General features: G+C 41.4%; 1 protein-coding gene across 2 annotated transcripts in view; it reads right to left on the reverse strand.

The window, feature by feature from the left end:
* Positions 1-15574, reverse strand: part of LOC142145000 (kinesin-like protein KIF6) — a 102316-nt gene extending 86742 nt beyond the window's left edge. For both annotated transcript variants that reach the window (XM_075204420.1, XM_075204419.1), the window contains exons 1-6: positions 15372-15574; positions 13618-13761; positions 13000-13086; positions 10530-10633; positions 3494-3599; positions 994-1135 (exon numbers count right to left, since the gene is read on the reverse strand). In XM_075204420.1, coding sequence (XP_075060521.1) covers positions 994-1135; positions 3494-3599; positions 10530-10633; positions 13000-13086; positions 13618-13761; positions 15372-15572 — 784 coding nt within the window. In that variant the 5' untranslated portion in view covers positions 15573-15574. The remainder of the gene's footprint in view (positions 1-993; positions 1136-3493; positions 3600-10529; positions 10634-12999; positions 13087-13617; positions 13762-15371) is intronic.
* Between the last annotated feature and the right edge of the window lie 5169 nt (positions 15575-20743).

The raw sequence follows: 20743 nt of genomic DNA on the forward strand, positions 1-20743 counted from the left end.
CTAAGTTTAGCTACAAGTTGTATTGCCAGTTACTAAATATAATCTGTGGCGTTCAGAGAATCAGTCATTGGATGGATTCCAAGGGACTTATAGCGACACTCATTTGTTTATATGTAACAGGATCTGAGCTATCCCAAGCTATATAAAGAGTTTAGTCACAATTACAACATCAACAATGACAGATTAGTCATTACTAATGAACCGTTGCTGTGATTTAATTGTAAGAGGCTGAATGACACTTTATAATATGAGCAGCTATGGAATAGTGCAGCTACATCATTGGTTTCTGAGGCTGGACTTGGATTTCGTCCTGAAGAATTGGGACCTGTCTCCAACACAGTTAAACACAGGGGCCCCCAATCTGCTGTGCGCTTCTCCAGTTGGGTCTGCTCATAATACCAATATTTCTTATATTTCCCAAGATAAGTCATTGTCATCAATCACATGGAGATTTATAATCTCTATCTCTGGGGCTGATTTATGAACTGCAAAACAATGCAGACCGCACTGTCCACTGAGCACTTTCCAAGGTCACTCCCAAGGTCCTTGGAACTGGTCCTGCTAAATCAGCTTTTCGGAGACACCAGACAAATGGCACGGTGGAAAGAACAAAACGTCACTTCAAGGTCATTAGTAGACTGTGACATCACAAAAGAGCGTTTGCCCCTCAGTTTTACACTTAAATAATCCTGAGATTCAGATTTGTTAAATAATTCCACCAGTTTAATGGACATGGTGAGAGTGTGGTTTGGAAAAAGTTTTTAACTGAGCTAAAAAAGTAAAATACAACTCACCCCTCTATTGCCAGTGACATGAAACTGGCGTGAAACCCAAAGGGTAATAAACTATTAGTGAAGATGACAAACGTAGCTGCTTATAGGAGATGTCGTGCATTATTCTTATTTCACATATCTCAGAATAAGTTCTAAGGATGTCCTAAGAGTCTAAAGAACAATTAAACTTGTACATTAGCGTTAGACAGCACAAGGATACTGATTTCGTTGTCTCTTTGCTGTAGAAGATCTCGGAGCCTCTTCATCTCCTCTGAACGAGCAGCTGAAGTCCCAGGTCCTTCAGTGGACATTTCAGGAGATGACATTCTGCTGCCAGATGTCTTCTTGTCATGGAGATGTCTCTGCGAGACAGAAAAGATACAGGCGTCTAGAAAACACACTTTACTGAATTCACAAACGTTCTTCAACAACATTGTGCCAAGAAACAGCTGATTGACAGTAAATTATTGATCGATTCAGCTTCTTCTGCCGTCTAATTGTCCTCTGACCAAGCCACACACTCTCTGCTTATCTCATTATCATTACTACGCTCCGGTGTCAGCCGAGCTGAAGAACCAAATTGTCTTCCAAGTATATCTATTAGGAGAAAGTGAGATGGGAGCTTGTGCCAATGGTAACAAAGTTTTATTTCCAGACGGACCATCTTACAGTCATTAGACGTTTGTTTATATCTCGCCCCGTAGGTGATGAATCACTCTGTTCTGTTCAGTCTACGCTTCATACACGACTGCTCAGATTGAAGAAGACAGCACTGGGAATGGAGGCTCTGATCACATTTCACAACAATTATGTTTGAAACTTACACTATACGAGCAGTACGAGGAAACACTATGGTTTGTGTGAGAAATAGATTACAGGGAGTCTCTTGTGGAGACTGCCGGCTCACAGCAATGTTATAGTAGAGGTAATCTAACGATGGATGGACATTTCCTCCTGGTAAGGAACTGGCGAGTGACACCAAGACGTTGGTAATATTGGGAAACCGCTATTGTTGAGTAACACATTTCCAGCACCTAATTGTACATCCCGTCCTCTTCAATCCTGCTGTAAAGGGGATCGAAACACAACACAAATGTTGATTCACTAGGACAGGGCATTCTGAAACATCTGTGAGCAATTGTGTAAACGTTCCATAACTGCATGTGAGCTCTTGGGCCCGATGCTGAGTTGGACATACGAGCGTGAATTCTGATAATGTGCAGTGCGTGTGCCCACAAGGAGAAGACACACGTATGGGCGAATAGAGTTGATAACTGAAGAGGTGGAGCGGAGGAGGGAAGGGGCGATCTAACGTAGGCAGAGTGCAGTGAGGGCGTGTTCACACAAATACGGCAGAGGCAGACTGGTACGTAGACACATATATGTCTCTTAGGAGCCGAATTTATCACACCATCTAGAGAGAGATGCAAATACACTTTGATAATAATGACGATGGTAGCTAGCACTAGCTAGCCGCTTCTGATTGGTTTATTGAGAATTCACCTCTAAAGCTGATAGGTGCTTTCTGCATTGATGGTGCATACATTATAGACATTTTTGGCTGTATGTTAAAACGGACTGTCAGCTATTGTTATCAGCCATCTCAGGTTCTTAACACACCCTGTAGTGAAATATATATATATAGAACGAAAGTATGGGAAGTATAAAAAATGTGGTTCCCTGTGATTAAAACAATTCTCAAACACCTCCTCTTCTGACTAGTTCCTAAACTTTGTCATATATTATTGTTACTTATATCTTAACATATATTAAACAAAAGAGTGGATGTATGCATGTATGTATGTATGTATGTATGTATGTATGTATGTATGTATGTGTGCATGTATGTATGTGTGCATGTATGTATGTATGTATGTATGTATGTATGTAGGTAGGTATGTATGTCTGAACAGTTTTAACTCACTTCCAGAAGATCTATAAAGGTGAAATTTGGCACATTAGTTGCTTTAAGGTCACAATTGACAGCATAAATCAGATAGACCTGGATTGGAGCCTAGGATTGAGTCTATGGAGTATTGATTGTGTCCCAGTCAGGAAGCCCGTGCTCCCTACATTCATGGTGAAGTGCCGGCTAAGATGTGACTGACTGTACAGTGCCGTTGCGCTGAGGGTGCCGACGTAGATGCAGATGATTCAAGTCCTGTTATTCTTTAAGTACATTTGGTTTCAGCCGTATCGCCAGCTACAGGGCAGATGACTGACACGGCATAGTCTTTGTATTATAAACTACATGTATGTGTGCCACTAGATAGCACAGAACATGACTATAAAAATGCATTGTATGTACAGTATGCATTAGGAACATCTTGATTTATGTATTTAATGTAAAAATACTTTTTTTAAAACTAACCATATTTTTATTAATGATTATACTGTTTAGAGATGTTCATTTATTTTATAATATACATTTTTTGCATATGTTCTGATGGGACTTTATATTGCACATATGTTTGTGCGGATCCTGCAGTGCGTTTAGTCTACATACAGCAACTACTGTTTAGGCAGAGCGCACTGACACTCTGATTCAAACCGAAACGCATCTTGATATCCGCTTGGATTTGTATAAGGATGGAAATACACTCGTGTTTCGTGCTCCTTTTAAACCATAACTTGCACCCAAGTTGCGCTCTAAATTGAATCAGGTATTTAACTGTTGTTTCAACTGCTGGAAACCAGAGAACAATATCAAGTTTTCTTACCTTAAATAAGCTGAAGCAGTACTGAATTTTCCGCATGTCGGCCCCTATGTCTAGGGTTCTTTCTGGATCTCGATCATCAAGAAAATTGTTCAATTGCTCCTCGAGTCTACAAACATAAAGAACACAAATAAATCTGACAATTATCCATCATTCTCTCTTGTATCTCTGTACATTCACCAGCTTTCCTGTATTGGTCTAATGGACTTTAAGTGGATATCTAAATTTATAGCGCTCAAATTGATGGCTCTAAGGATCTTTACCTACGCTCCTCACACCCTCCCTCCAACACAAAACATTTACAGCAAACTTACAACAAATTTAATTACAGCACCAATTACCGAAGCGTCGACCCGGTCAAAGTATTTTCCTTATAATATCAGAGCCATTAAGTCAGATTACTGATTGAAATACCATCCTCATAAAAACATGAAATACTGCATAAAATAGGCTACCGGAGCAGAAATAAGCCGTAGCAAAATTTATGCTACAAGGGACTGCATGAGCCAAAGTCAGCAACACAAGTAACGGCTGCTTATCAGGCCCTCTGGGAGATGGACGTATTGCTGGATGCACAGATAAAGGGGTGCAGCTGCTTGCTGGACTCTGAGCCCAGAGGTGTGGACATATCTATTGATTGATCGTTTGAAAGAGCAGCCCTTTAAAAGACCATGTGGAGATTTTGGATACGGATCCTTCTTTCCGAATGCCAAACTATAAAAAGGGCGCGCTGAGGCCAACAACAGGAATAAAATATGTATTACTAAACAAACTTTTTATGAGCAGAAAAACACATTCTTGCTTTGTGATGTTAAGCATTATACTGCATGTTTTACAGAGTGCTAGTAATTAGGGTGACCTATCTCATATTTATCCTGTCAGACTGACCCAGAAAGGCACAAAACTAAGAAACGCAAAAAAAAGAAGGAGTTGGGGAGAAACATTTAAAGGGTACTTGTCGCCTACATACAGTGATGGCAGCCATTACGTAGGCGGAGCCAATATTCCTCCCGTCAATTCCCCAGCAGTGACATCCCTGAGGTTGCTGCAGTTTACCCCACATGCTCAGCGATGCCTCAGTGATGTCACTTGTTCCAATGCAGTATTTTAATAAACCCGGTGAGGAGTGACAGTCAATCACGGTTCATTGTAGTCTGTTCTATTTGCATTTAATCACAAAGTGATAAAGTCCAAGACATTCAGTTCTCCTGGAGAGGCCGTACAGCAATCTCCTATCAGCACTGGCCTGAAAGGGGAAGAATATTTGTATAAAATAATCATTCCAGGGGGTATATTTATTAAACTGCGGGTTTAAAAAAGCGGAGATGCTGCCTATATCAACCAATCAGATTCTAGTTATCATTTATTTAGTACATTCTACAAAATGACAGCTAGAATCTGATTGGTTGCTATAGGCAACATCTCCACTTTTTCAAATCCACAGTTTAGTAAATATACCCCTAGTGTTCATTGTGACGTTCACTTGAGACAGCGGCCAGCGCCCTCTGATGATGATGAATTTGGACTGTCTGTCTTGAAACTCTCTGCAAGCCAGTCCGACTGCGCAGAGGAGACTGCTCTACCACTCCTATCCGGAAACTGAACTTCAGCTCCAGCATTCTATCTGGTAATGGTTCCTTTAGAAGGATTGCCCATTTAATGAGATTAAGTGGTTATTGTAGAGATCTATCAAATCCTCTTACCTTTTGCAGAGGTTCTTCTACTATAGAATTGTCCTCTTTTCTTTTCTAAAACTGCTTATTTTTATTAGTAGGACTTTTTCAATATTTTTTTGTTCAGTACAGTCCTGTTTTGATTTCCAGAACTGTCCGTACAGTATAACAATCGCCACTAGTAATTGGCTAATATGTAACTGTTGCTGCAATCTACAGGTTTGTGAATTTTTTTAGTTTTTATACAGTTATCCACAATAAATATAGAACTATCAAGAAACTGGATTTCACTTTAATTATAAATCATAGTAAATTATAAATTGTTATTAAGATAAATTATGCTCTATATCATGTGTCTCTGTTCTAAATGAATTTATTGTCTATAAATCTTTTGCATAGAACCAATATGTCTCTGTTTTTCTAATGACCCATTAGATATAAGCTAATTTTGGGGCAAACATAGGGCCCATGACTGTTCCTTAAAGTTGTTTAAAAAAAATGCAATTTTACCTGAAATAATTGTACATATTTGTTACATAAAAGGTACTAGAAATTAGAAGTTTGTTCACTGAAAAGGGTTTTTAATATGAAAACTCAGGACAGCTTGACAACCATGTTTTTTCTTTATATCAGAATGCAGGAATGTGACATCGAAGGTACACAGAAAACATCCTTCTTCCCATTTGATCGTTTGTAGGTTATTTAGAATAGGAGTGGTGTCTTTTAGGAACATTGGTCCATTATTCACCAAAGGTTGAAGATATCCATCTAGAGATTGGGATAGGTGGAATGTCAAAGAACTTATCCCTGAAAATTGGTTTACCACTGGGACTTTTGTGAACCTTAAGAAATTTTGGAAGAAATTAGGATATGAGTAGCCTGATATTGGCATAAAGAAAACAGTTTTATTTCAGTTCATTAAGTATATTTTTATTCTTTCCACTTTCTACAAGTTTTTGGGGGGAAAAAAGAGCTAGATTAGACTCAAGTGTGATTAAGTAAAATTAGAGTCACTTGTGAAAAAGGGCAATTATTCACTAGTGCCCTGCATGTCAGATTTATAACCAATGTTAATGTGGATTTTATTTAATTATAGCATTTGTGCACTTGGCCTTCAATTGTTCAGCAAGACTCTGTAGAAAACCTTTTTTATTTCTTCATATGTTGTAAGCCTATTGTAGCGCACAATTATGAGACCTGAAGTAGCTAATGACAGAGAACAATTGCCTGCACTCTGCAGTAAATGTGAAATATCTCAAGTTCTGTCAATGTCAGAAGATTTACATATAGATTTGTCGAAGTTAATAGAAGCTCTTTTATACAATGTATGTCAACTTCTATAATACTTTAGGCTTAAATGCTTAAATACAGACAGTATATCAGGCATCTGTATGAAGACAGACAGTAAAGGTGGACTAGTGCAAAAGTAAAAAAAAGTTATTTGTGACTCCCACAAATTCTCTTACATTGCCACATGTGGTTTTGAGTGACTAGATGGTGAATACTAGAACCTCTATGTGGGTTAGAAAGCACCAGTGCGTTCCTCATGTATTTCTGGATGCTCACAATTTAAATTACATTTTTTGTGGACTATTATTTAAATGAAGTGATATGGGGGCAGCATCCCACAAATTCGGAGTTGTTGCAGAGCAACAACCCCTCCAAAGCTCTTTACTTAACAACATTATTTTCACTTGGACTCTGCCTGTCCAGTGCTTAATATAAAACCTCTGTAAAAGTATGCACCAATTTATCCACATAATTAGAGTAAAAAAATATATGACACATGCATTAGAGGGAGCCCAGATGTCCCTTTACTGATTTATATATAAGCTAAATTATCAGAGGTGCAGCACAATGCAAAGATCCTCACAAAAGTTGCCACAAGGATCCCCACAAGAGTCGCCACAAGGGTCACCGAGAGGCCGTCACAGGGGTCACCGAGAGGCCGTCACGAGGGTCGTCCCAGTCTGGGAGAACTGGTTTTGAGGGTGATAAAAGCTAGGTCGCTTAGTTATAATGCTATACTGTGCATCTGCATTTTGTTAGCCACAAATGAAATGAAAACTCAGCAGATAAGGGCCCCCATAGCTCTTCCATTATGCAGCAATTATAACATTTGAAAATCCAATATGGAAAAGGGCGACCAAAGACCAAATAAAACTTTTCAAATATAAACCATGAAGGTAAAATATACTCTTCTTTATTATCCTCACCTTTCAGTACAACTCTTATTATAACAAAGTATTACCTTCCCCCTAAAGCCTCTCCCACATCTTTAGGACACCATCCTAGTGGTAGCTGATAAAGGTGAAAAGCAGAAACTGCAGTCTGTTCAGCTGCTGTGACATCACGGTCCCTGCCCATGTATGAATCCACCAATCTACACTGTGCAGTTCTGCAGAACAAGACTGCTAGCCTACAGCGTTCACAAGCATTAACGCTCAGTAAAAACCTGAGAGCGAGGGGGTCGCTCATTAAGTAAAACAGTGGACTATGCTGCAGGGAAGCTTAATGAAGGCGCTTCCAACGCTCTGTTAAGGTGAAGCTAAACTACAAGGTTTTCTCCTCGCTCTAACTAGATTTGTTATTCAGCACCCTTGTGTATGAGCTCTAGTGACAGGGGGAACCTGGATGTGTATCTGTCAGGGAAATAGGTTGGGATTAGGAGCACTTAGAGTCCTGAGCTAGGAGCAGCCAGCCAATAATAGATTACACACAGGCTTTCCATAGACATGTAGGATGCTCAATAAAACATGTGCTCAGAAAGACTTAATGACAAATCCAGGGGCTAAATAAGCAGGAGGAGAAGCCGTCGATAGCGAAGTAATGTAGAAAAGGACAAAGCTGCCATAGTCTGTGTACCTGAAAACACAAGGTGAACGGAGTAATAAAACCAAACGCTAAGCTCACAGCTCCAGCCAGGCGGCTCTGGGGGGAACTAGGTGCTAGGAGACTAACATCTGATGTGAAATCATGATTCAGGGCCTAAGACGCCAGTGACCTCATACCAGAAGAAACAAAGGAATGAGCTAAGGAGTAAGTACAAGGACACTCGGAGATAATCTATTTGTAAGACTTCTAGTTCTCAGTGTCTGATTCAGTTTCATGTAAATGGCACTTTTTAGTCTAAACCAAAACAAAACTAGGTAAAAAACAAAGTGAATTAGAAATAGTGAATTTACTTTTGTCTAGACTGAAAGAACTCTAGAAAGAGGGCAGAAATTGTACCCTGACTCTTCCCAGCATGCACGTGTGATGAGGGAAAGCACAAGGACAATTGGGGAAGATTCTGAAACTTAGCGCACAATAAAAACACTGGGGGTCATCGACAAAGGGGCACATCGAACGATCTGCAGGACAAAGACGGCTGTTAACACGCTGTGCGCCTCCATGTGGCCACAGACTGTCACTGGGCACAAGGGGTGACAGAGGGGCAGCAGTTTGCACAGGCGGAGTGAAGGCGTTTCCTTCGGTCTACCTCAATTATCAGAACAGAAACAAGATTTATTTTCCCTCAGTGAACAGATAGCGGAGACACATTTTTGGCTATTTCTACTCCAGGAAATAAAAATCATTTTTTCCCTGTCTTTCTTGATATTCAAAATAATAAAAAAGAAAAGAAAGTTGTGTTTCCCGCATGGACAATGACGGATCAAGAAGAAAATCCATTTTTATTCTTTTTAGAAAGTGGTGACTGATGGGTTTGAGGAAACATTACTTTGTTTATTTGAAAATCATGTAAATGGGTTTAATTAATATTGTTTTTGAGGGGCACAGTTTTTTGCTCCCAGCTAGCACCTCATAAAGGCACCAGCCCTGCGTTGACCAGTGCCCACTAAGACAGGGCGATCCCATGCTCACGGTCTTCATATTGTAGCAGAAACCAGCCCAGACTATCTACAAAATATGGCACGCTGAGGATTTGGGGGAGTGGATTGGGGGCCCTTTAATTACAAATGGTAAGTGCAGTTTTCCGCCACATGGATTCCATTAAAAGCTTCCAACTGGAGATACATTTACTAAACTGTGGGTTTGAAAAAGTGGAGATGTTGCCTATAGCAACCAATCATATTCTAGCTGTCATTTATTTAGTACATTCTACCAAATGACAGCTAGAATCTGATTGATTGCTATAGGCAACATCTCCACTTTTTCAAACCCACAGTTTAGTAAATATACCCCGATGTCAAAATTAACTGGTATTTTATCACAGAAATGGAAACTTTTATTTAAAAATAAATATTGAAGGTGTAGGAGGTTGGACCGTGATTTCCAGCGTACATCCTCAAGATCTGCCTGCTTCTCTGCCCATCGAGGCACACTTTTTGTTTGCGAAGACAGCTTCCAAAGTGTAGAGAAGGTGAGCGCCTGAATGGGCACAGGGCGGACTAAGGCGGGGACACCTGAATGGGCACAGGGCAGACTACGGCAGGGGCACCTGAATGGGCACAGGGCGGACTACGGCAGGGGCACCTGAATGGGCACAGGGCGGACTAAGGCGGGGGCACCTGAATGGGCACAGGGCGGACTAAGGCGGGGGCACCTGAATGGGCACAGGGCGGACTACGGCAGGGGCACCTGAATGGGCACAGGGCGGACTATGGCGGGGGCACCTGAATGGGCACAGGGCGGTCTACGGCAGGGGCACCTGAACAGGCACAGGGCGGATTACAGCAGGGGCACCTGAACAAGCACAGGGCGGACTACGGCGGGGGCACCTGAATGGGCACAGGGCGGACTTCATTTTCTACACTAATGACTGGTAGAATTTGGTTGGTTGCTACATGAAACACCACCTTTTTCTCTGCACCAATTTGCATAAAAGGTCCCTCAGTATTTATATCAGCAATAAGCAGCTAAGGGGCCACATGGGCAGCCTTCAAAGGGCTGCACAATGCATTAATCTCAGTAATAAGATAAAACAATACATTTAAACAAATAAAGAGCCCCCTATATGTAATAACAGCAGGCATTATACACACTATAACAAACACATCTGACAATAAAGCAGGAAGGAGCTGGGGGGCCACAAGTGAAGGCTCAGGAGCCCACAGGTGCAGGCTCAGAGGGCCGCTTGTTGCACATCATTGATGTGCAGTCACTGACAGCGGCCAGTTCTGTTAGATCCCCACAGATTGAAGGGTCTGGCACAGAAGACTTGTGTCTAGGAATTCCTCATACAAACCTATAATGTCCCTCACACAGGTTATGACGCTGTTCTCCAATCTGTTATTTAACTCAAACCGTTTCCAAAATTAAAAAAAAAAATCTATTTCACTAGGTGTAAAGCCAAGAGAACTACAGGAGAATTATCTTGGGGACCTTGGAGTTAAATCTGGCCCTGGTTATAACGCCACTGTTACCTCTGGATCTCTTCTGGTGTCAGATCTGTTGTCCTTTGCTCTCCGGTAATGAGAGCTAACTCATCCTTCAGGGCCTGGATCTCTTTCTTGAGACGTACAATCACCTGAGAATTGCAAGAAGACAGTTAATGACAAATACAGGTATAGAGCTGTAATGACAAACACAGGTGTAACGCTGTAATGACAGACACAGATGTAGCTCTGTAATAACAGACACAGATGTAACGCTGTAATGACAGGCACAGGTGTAGCGCTGTAATGACAGGCACAGATGTAACGCTGTAATGACAGACACAGGTGGAGAGCTGTAATGACAGGCACAGGTGTAGCGCTGTAATGACAGACACAGGTGTAACGCTGTAATGACAGGCACAGGTGTAGCGCTGTAATGACAGGCACAGGTGTAGCTCTGTAATAACAGACACAGATGTAACGCTGTAATGACAGACACAGGTGGAGAGCTGTAATGACAGGCACAGGTGTAGCGCTGTAATGACAGACACAGGTGTAACGCTGTAATGACAGGCACAGGTGTAGCGCTGTAATGACAGGCACAGGTGTAACGCTGTAATGACAGGCACAGGTGTAACGCTGTAATGACAAGCACAGGTGAAACGCTGTAATGACAGACACAGGTGTAGAGCTGTAATGACAAACACAGGTGTAGCGCTGTAATGACAGACACAGGTGTAACGCTGTAATGACAGACACAGGTGTAGCGCTGTAATGACAGGCACAGGTGGAGCGCTGTAATGACAGACACAGGTGTAACGCTGTAATGACAGGCACAGGTGTAGCGCTGTAATGACAGGCACAGGTGTAACGCTGTAATGACAGGCACAGGTGTAACGCTGTAATGACAAGCACAGGTGAAACGCTGTAATGACAGACACAGGTGTAGAGCTGTAATGACAAACACAGGTGTAGCGCTGTAATGACAGACACAGGTGTAACGCTGTAATGACAGACACAGGTGTAGAGCTGTAATGACAAACACAGGTGTAGCGCTGTAATGACAGACACAGGTGGAGAGCTGTAATGACAGACACAGGTGTAATGCTGTAATGACAAGCACAGGTGTAGCGCTGTAATGACAGACACAGGTGGAGCGCTGTAAAGACAGACACAGGTGGAGCGCTGTAAAGACAGACACAGGTGTAGCGCTGTAATGACAGACACAGGTGTAGCGCTGTAATGACAGACACAGGTGTAGCGCTGTAATGACAGACACAGGTTTAACGCTGTAATGACAGACAGAGTTGGAGCGCTGTAATGACAGACACAGGTGTAACGCTGTAATGACAGGCACAGGTGTAGCGCTGTAATGACAGGCACAGGTGTAACGCTGTAATGACAGGCACAGGTGTAACGCTGTAATGACAAGCACAGGTGAAACGCTGTAATGACAGACACAGGTGTAGAGCTGTAATGACAAACACAGGTGTAGCGCTGTAATGACAGACACAGGTGTAACGCTGTAATGACAGACACAGGTGTAGAGCTGTAATGACAAACACAGGTGTAGCGCTGTAATGACAGACACAGGTGTAACGCTGTAATGACAGACACAGGTGTAGAGCTGTAATGACAAACACAGGTGTAGTGCTGTAATGACAGACACAGGTGGAGAGCTGTAATGACAGACACAGGTGTAATGCTGTAATGACAAGCACAGGTGTAGCGCTGTAATGACAGACACAGGTGGAGCGCTGTAAAGACAGACACAGGTGTAGCGCTGTAATGACAGACACAGGTGTAGCGCTGTAATGACAGACACAGGTGTAGCGCTGTAATGACAGACACAGGTGGAGCGCTGTAAAGACAGACACAGGTGTAGCGCTGTAATGACAGACACAGGTGTAGCGCTGTAATGACAGACACAGGTGTAGCGCTGTAATGACAGACACAGGTGTAACGCTGTAATGACAGACACAGGTTTAACGCTGTAATGACAGACAGAGTTGGAGCGCTGTAATGACAGACACAGGTGTAGCGCTGTAATGACAGACACAGGTGTAGCGCTGTAATGACAGACACAGGTGGAGCGCTGTAAAGACAGACACAGGTGTAGCGCTGTAATGACAGACACAGGTGTAGCGCTGTAATGACAGACACAGGTGTAGCGCTGTAATGACAGACACAGGTGTAATGCTGTAATGACAGACACAGGTTTAACGCTGTAAAGACAGACACAGGTGTAGCGCTGTAATGACAGACACAGGTGTAGCGCTGTAATGACAGACACAGGTGTAGCGCTGTAATGACAGACACAGGTTTAACGCTGTAATGACAGACACAGGTGTAACGCTGTAATGACAGACACAGGTGTAACGCTGTAATGACAGACACAGGTGTAGCGCTGTAATGACAGACAGAGTTGGAGCGCTGTAATGACAGACACAGGTGTAACGCTGTAATGACAGATCGAGGTAACGCTGTATTTTTGCGATCAGTAGACAAATCTACTTACCAGTTGAGGGTCTATTTCCTCGTTGAGAACAGCTTCGTTCTTTATCAGTGCGACTCTTTGTGCGAAGCGACAGGTAGAGATGGATTCCTATAAAGTAGATCAGAAAAATGCTTGTATTTTATTATATGTTAAACCTGTTTAAAATATAATGTAATAATCTATACCTTGTAATTAACCGGGAGAATATAGAGAAGAAAAAGCAGACTGTTATGGAACTACAATCCCCAGGATGCCCTGCCAGCCAAATCATGCTGGGACTTGCAGTACCACAACAGCTGGTGAACCACAGCTTCTCTAATAGTAGTATAAAGTCAATGATCTTACATTCCTCCACAACTGCCGGAGTCTACAGCTGTCAGTGCACAAAATATATAAACATGAATGAATGAGATCAGTGGGAGTTTTGTACATTACATTCATTTATCTATTAGTAGACATTGTCTCATGTTAGAACATAGTACAGAGCCAAACTAGATAAATCCAGCAGACAGTGAGATAAGATTCAGGGTTTATAAAAATCTATAAAGATAAAGAGAGAATAATGATGGAGAACTAGGACCTCTCATTGTATTGTGCAGAGGCGTTGTATATTACTAGGAGTACACACTGTATACTTACATCAATGTTTCGTTTGTCTAAGGAGAGAGTGGCAATCATAGTGGTCATACAGTTCCCCCCGAGGCTGTCTCGGAGCACAGAGGTCATCATGGAGTTTCGGTACGGTATATGGGAACGATTCTTTTCTGCCAGCGCAATGATGACCTAGAAATGATTGGTGACAAAACCATGAATACGGAGACATGGAGCAATGACAGCATATAAACACAACTGGCCTGCCCTCCGTACGTCTGAGGAGGTGATTCTACGGAGTGACCAGTGACTAGCTCCAATGCCTCCACCCAGGCCCCAGCTTGTGTACGACACATACGGCGGTGTTGTGATATAAAGACATTAGCATGTTTACAGTAGCCGTGTATAATTATGAATAAAGATATGTACGTGGAATATGATGGAGTGGACATAACACAGGGACTGTGAGACGTCTCATCCAACCTGGGTCATACACAATCCTAGAAAGGGAGATCCCGCAGACCCTGGGCAGCCTGCGACTCATTCGCAGTTGAGGAACTACTACTCTCAGCCACAGGTTTCCTAAGGTTGCTGTAGACCAAGGGTCATTGGAGCTTGCCCCTGCTCTGTAGACTAACACAACAGCAACTTCTATTAACAATCACATAAATGAGAAATACATCTTGTCTATCAGTAGATTTATTATTGACTTAATGTATTACACACCACAGAAAATACAGGTTCTGTCTAACCTATACATGTAGAGTTAGGGCCATGGAGATTGCTCCTAATAATAAGGAGCCTACTACAGACCCAAGATCTGTAAGCCAAGCATGTCGGTAATGAGAAGAAAGCTTGCGAGCAGGACCTTCTCACCTTTTTGTCTGTTTTACCCAGTTTGTTTATTAGTTTACCGTGTTTGTCCTCTACTGTAAAGCGCTACAGAATATGTTGGTGCTATATAAATAAATGATGATGATGATGTACCATCCATGTGCAGTAGAGAGTGACAACCATTTTCTCGTTTGGCGGTCAAACCTAAGAAAATTGTTATAGTAGATTTTTCAGAGAAGAGCCAAAGGGATCATCTCAGTTCAAGAACTCGCCCACATCGATATGAAACTCCAAAACCTCCAAGAGCTTTGGTGATAATTCATTATATAATGGATTATTTGACAAAGGCTTATAGTTTACTAGGGGGACAACAAGTTTTATAAAAGTTTATTATGTACCGGGAGGCTCTATAATATCCACTGGTGGGTCACTCACCTCTAATTAATCACATTTTAGTGATTTTTATTTAGCCCCCCTTTTACTCAAATCTTTTTCTACTACTATTACTTGGGACGCTCAGAATCTCTGGATTACTTGTGACATTGTATCGAAAAATATTCCTCAATCTAGGAACACAATGCTGTCATATTACCTACCTCATAATGACATTTCAGTGACAACAGGACTTTAATAAGTTTATATTAACACACAGCATATTCATGTGTGATTTACATTATTTCCAGGGTCAGGGGACGGCCATGGGCACAATATTCGCCCCCCAGTTACACTATATAATTAAATACAACACTTTCCATACTAATTCTTATATCTCAAATGTAATCATGAATCTTATGTTATTAACTGTTTTAATATCACCCTAAATGCTGCCTCTATGGGGGAACATATTTGCGTTCGCAAATGTTACCATCTTGCTACCAAGCCTATGCTCTTTGGCGGAAATCTAGGTACATTTGCCCCAACAGTTTTGTGCTTGGTAAGATAGCCTACACTGTAGGCTGGGTACTCACCTGCTCCAGGTAGTGCAGAGATAAATTAATATATTTGGCCTCAGTTAGCAACTGTCCCCCGACTCCAGTCTTTGCCACCCGTTCCGATCCGGCCAGGTCAACGAGATGCAGCTTAGAGCGTCGGACAGTTGCTGACCCGGGCTCTTTGCTGGAAATGTGAATGGTGAAGATGCAATGGGAACGGGTAGAAGCTTGATTCATGGGAGTCTATACAGATACACAAAAAAAATAAAAATTTTATAACAGACAGCAGTGATTATTGTAATAAATACATGAAAAAAACAATTAGCAATATATATTTCTCTTGAAAAACAATGTTTTCAAGTAAGACATGTTTTAAGGATTTCCCTGTAGACTCAGAGGGATAATTGGCAATTGAAGTAGAAGCATTCTGCTGTGTAAGACCATTAAAACTACACTCTGCTCACATGTGCATGAAATCTTCATGCAAACACATAAAGATTAAGTACTCGGCATGGAATCGAACACATGGAAAGAACAAGACGAGCCAAACATTCATTGCAGTTAACCTGAGACAACAATAACTGATAACTGAGGACAATCACTTGCAGAGATAGATATCAATTCTCAAAATCCCTTAACTCCTGTTAATGTCTGAAAATTCTGTATTTATACAGCGTTCACAGAAATGTCACAGCCGTGACAACTATAACAACAACAAAAAAAGTGTTCTCCTGGTGCTAAAATTCAACAGAGAAAAAAAATATACACCTTTGATATGGCGCCTAAAAAATATAATTGATTACAAAAGGTCAAGCTGATGCAATAATCAAGGTGACTGCAAACCACATATGAACACACTAACACACCAAAAAAAAAATTTGACCCATCAACATAGAAAGTCAAATCCAAAAAATCCATGGAGATTTTATTAAACCGGTGTGTAAATTTCAAATGATAAGTATTGGAATTTAACCGTGAAACAAAATCAATAGCCAACTGTTCATCTGTTTCTGGATGAGGTCACGAATCGCCAGCTATGTTAAATTAAGCAATTGATTGATTTATTAAACAAGTATTTATGTGTATATGACTCCTATGAGCCTAAAGTTACCATGTCATTTTCCCTCTGATGAAGTTACTCTGTAATGAAACGCGTTAGCAGACTTGGATGTTGGTAATCGACTTTTAATTAATTTGTCCAGCTATTCTCTATATCAAGATTTTACGTGACATGTGGAGAATACATTTACAGCCTATTGTTTTCCATCTTCCGCTAGTCGTCAAAGGAGTGGTATTATTGCAGTGAACATCTAGCTCTTGGGTTAATTGACGGTGTCTCTTTGGTGCCTGGAACCCGAACATTGAGTTTCATTGTGCGGGCTATCAACCATAGCGGTATTAAGGTCGGGTGAGCTCATTTGGATATCCTAGTTAGTTAACATTAAGCGGCACAACTACGTGTCATCTGCTATATTTATACAGCTAAAGAGTGTCAAGCTACTAAGGATACCGAGCCATCACGAGATCAGACTTTGCGAGGAAGTCCATAAACATAATGGATGGAGGTAAGATCTCTCAGGAGACCCGTGGACTGAGTCTGATTATATGCTCACACATTTCTGTGTATAGTGCACCAAGACAAACAGGCTGACTACATGACATTGATTCACGGCTATATGCTTTGACATAGTTGCCTATATCTTCATCCACGATAATTGCGGTTACTGGATCGGATTTCTCAAGATCAGACGAGTGACACTTATATATTTTTTCATTGTTTCCTTTTTATTAACACTAAATGTGTTAGAGCCAGGGCCAGATTAACCATAGGGCTAACTGGGCTACAGCCCAGGGGCCTATGGCATCCAGGGGGCCCTTGAAAGTGCTCAGCAGCAGTATTGATCGGTCGGGGGCGCCCCAGGCCCGATCAGTGCTGCTGAGCACTTTCACTGCGGTCCTTCCCCGGCGCGCTGTAGTCTCCTTACTGAGGAGATCTCGTGAGTCTCACTCTCACGAGATCTCCTCAGTAAAGAGCGTACAGAGCGCCGGAGAAGGGGGTAAGTGCCGGGGGGTGGGGGGCAGGCAGCTCCGATCACAGGGGGGAGGGGGGGCAGCTCGGATCACGAGGGGCCCCTTAGCCGAGGGGCCTCCATTCCCTTAATCCAGCACTGGTTAGAGCTGGTTCTTTACCTGTGTATCAACATTCACTTTTATTTTTTATGTATATGTTATTATTAAACATTTTTATATGGTGATTCGTGAACATCTTTTATGCTTCATTTACAGCATTGAGTAGTTTATATGATTAGCCGGTGAGATTTTTAGCGCTGCAATTTGTTTGTTTTGTGCATTGGTGGATCTCCTGGTGCTAGCAGTACGAGCCTCCAGTAAAAGGATCGTTTTATAATCCCTGAAAGTAAGTGTCGCCCCAAAGTGACGGATTTGTAACACAGAATTCTGCTCAAACTAATTTACTGTATTAGTATACAAAACAATAAAGATGAGGTATTAACCATTCACATATTAAATAGTGCACCTAATAAACACTTAAAGATGTAAAGGCTCATTTGTCATCCTTAAATTTAGGTGCAATATTTGCACTGAGCCCCAGCAACTGACCCTCTTTTACCGTTCTAGTGTATGTTAAGCATCTGGTTGGTGGGTATGGTTTATACGCCAAAGCAATGTTAGTAAATTGTCCCTACAAAGGTACATTTCACACAATAGAAGGTAGTTTGAAAACATGCAACGCCAGAAGCCGGCATTTGGTAAATATTTTTGGCAATAAAGAGGTACTTGGTAAATATTTACAGACAGAAGGATCGTCTTTGTAAACGTTTACAGACAGGAGGGGACAGCAGAATATATAAATCTTTAGGAGGACTGGAAAGAGTCCAAGTACATTCTCTGTCAGCGTTCTGTGTACCATACAGTAGTAACTAATGTCATTAATTACAAGGGATGTTCTGTAACCCGGGGACATTAGAACAACGGCACAGCCTACATAAATCACCCAGACGGTAAAACATTATATAATTAGCAGACAATTAGAAAGAGACATAATTTATTCTCTCGCGGATGGTGGAAGACATTAAACTTCAGTATGTTGTGGGGAGAAGTCAGGATATGACTGGTAGGAAATAACCTACATTTCACACCGAAACTCGGCATTCGGCCAACAACGCTGTTCAGCTTTTGCGGAACTATAGGTGGCTGATGAGACACACAAGGTAAAATGCATTATTATAGTTTCTCTTACTTGCAAACACATGTTCTGGCATGTATACGTGTAATCATCACTATCAGTGGGCATCTACACCCGCCCTGTAGCTGATACAGCTAAAAAAAACATATATGTAGAAGATGCCCTAAACTTGCATCAGCTACATCTGGGTAGCCATGCCCTACTGTACGTTGCCTTCGTGCATCCCCCCTTCCCACCCCGGTTCCACCTGTCAAATCGTAGGCAGTCCTAAGTCTCAGTTGCCTTTAGGCATGAACTGCATGTTTGTGTTCTCTGCCCTAAGTCCCATTCTGGATCATGTGCAGAACTTTTTCACACAAGATACAGCAAACAAATGGACAACTTGCGTCCAGAGATGAATCACGTCCTGTATGTATAGAGCTGTGGATAACGCTGTGTGGTAAATGTATCAAGCTGCGAGTTTCTGGCGGGTCTGAAAAGTGGAGATGTTGCCTATAGCAACCAATCAGATTCTAGCTATCCTTTTGCAGAATATACTAAATATATGATAACTAGAATCTGATTGGTTGCTATAGGCAACATCTCCACTTTTCAAACCCGCCGGAATCTCCCAGCTTGATACAGTTAACCCCATGGGTTTATAATTTTATTAATAATTACATTTAGCCTCCATAGTGGATGATAGATCTCTTAGCAGAGTTTGATTCTCATCCCCTCATTTAAGATTACCCTCCATTTTTGTTAATGTGTATAGCACTTTGTGGTTTTGTGTTTTACATAAACTTTGTATATATTTATTTATATTTATATTCTGTTGTCTTGTCATTTAAAAATAGCATATGCTAAAGTCTATGGATAGATGAGACATTCTGATATATATTGCAGGGATTTCTACTTCTTGACAACATCTATAACCTGCAGTCAATCAGTTTGGAAACAGGAGTTTTGATATTATCGGTAATATCATTGTTATTGTAATAATGTCTGGGTTAGCGCCAGGGGTAGCTTGCAAATATTAGCCAAAGGCGGGGGGCACAACTCGGTTCAACAGCCTATTAGTGCAGCCCAGGAAGTTAATGGTTGTGGAACAATTTATGTCCCCAAGAAGATTCCAGTGAATGCAGGAAACTTCTTGCAGGGGTCTCTATTATAAGATGTATTGATCTAGGAGTTGATGACAAAGGAAGCGGTAGAGATCATTGACGCAGTAGATCATACTGAAGCTTGAGGTCGCTCTACATGTTGGTTCCAATGCTTTATCTACAAGTAATGTTGGAAGAGATCAGAGAGCTTTTAGACAGTTAGGGAAGGAGTGGTCGTGTCCCTAACAGTCCTTGTTGGAAGTGTTCCCTGTTCATAGAATGCATCAGACACTGAACACTTGGTTATATATATGGTGCTCGGAGGAGCGGTTTGGATTTGTCAGTCATGACAGTGGGAATTTAGAAGTAGAAGATATTGTTGTAAATAGTCTGCTGCATCTGGATAGCGAGGAAGCAGTGTGAGATCAGATGGCTCATTAGTATATGGCTGTAGATCACACACATCCTATAGTGTTGCACAGCGCCAATAAACTAACTTTGACCAATCACAGAAAACACACAGAACTCCAGATGAAAATGGTTCCACTACACAACAAGGCATCAGGGAATAATGTGAAGGCTATAGACCTGTAAGTCTCCCTTCAATAGCAGGGAATCAATGGAATCACCTTAGAAAAAAGAATTGTTGACTATTTAGAGTTAAACATGTTACAGACCCAAGACAGCGAGGATTTGCGGTTGGAAGATCATATCAATTAAATCTAGTAAATTCTTTTGGACCGTGCAATTAAAGTGATAGAGCAGGGTGAATACAGCTTACTTAGATAGTAACTAGACATTTAATACAGTATGTTTCAATAAATTATTTCAGACACTGAAAATCCTTGGATTTGACTGAAAGATAGTGGAATGGATAAAGGTTTGGCTAAAGGACAAAAGTTTTATAGTCAATGGTGTGAGCTCAGATGAAGGGTTGATAACCAGCAGTAAAAATAGGGACTCTAGTAATATCATTCAAAGTAGAAACATATGTCTACTGTTATGGCTTAGATCTAAAACATTACAACAACAGCAAAAAATAACCAAAATAAGTTGGTGGTAGTCATCATTCCGATGACTACAAAGCCGACAACAACGTCACCGTTGTAAGTGACGTCAAT

This window comes from Mixophyes fleayi, chromosome 3 (assembly GCF_038048845.1).
Source record: "Mixophyes fleayi isolate aMixFle1 chromosome 3, aMixFle1.hap1, whole genome shotgun sequence".
Taxonomy (NCBI): domain Eukaryota; kingdom Metazoa; phylum Chordata; class Amphibia; order Anura; family Limnodynastidae; genus Mixophyes; species Mixophyes fleayi.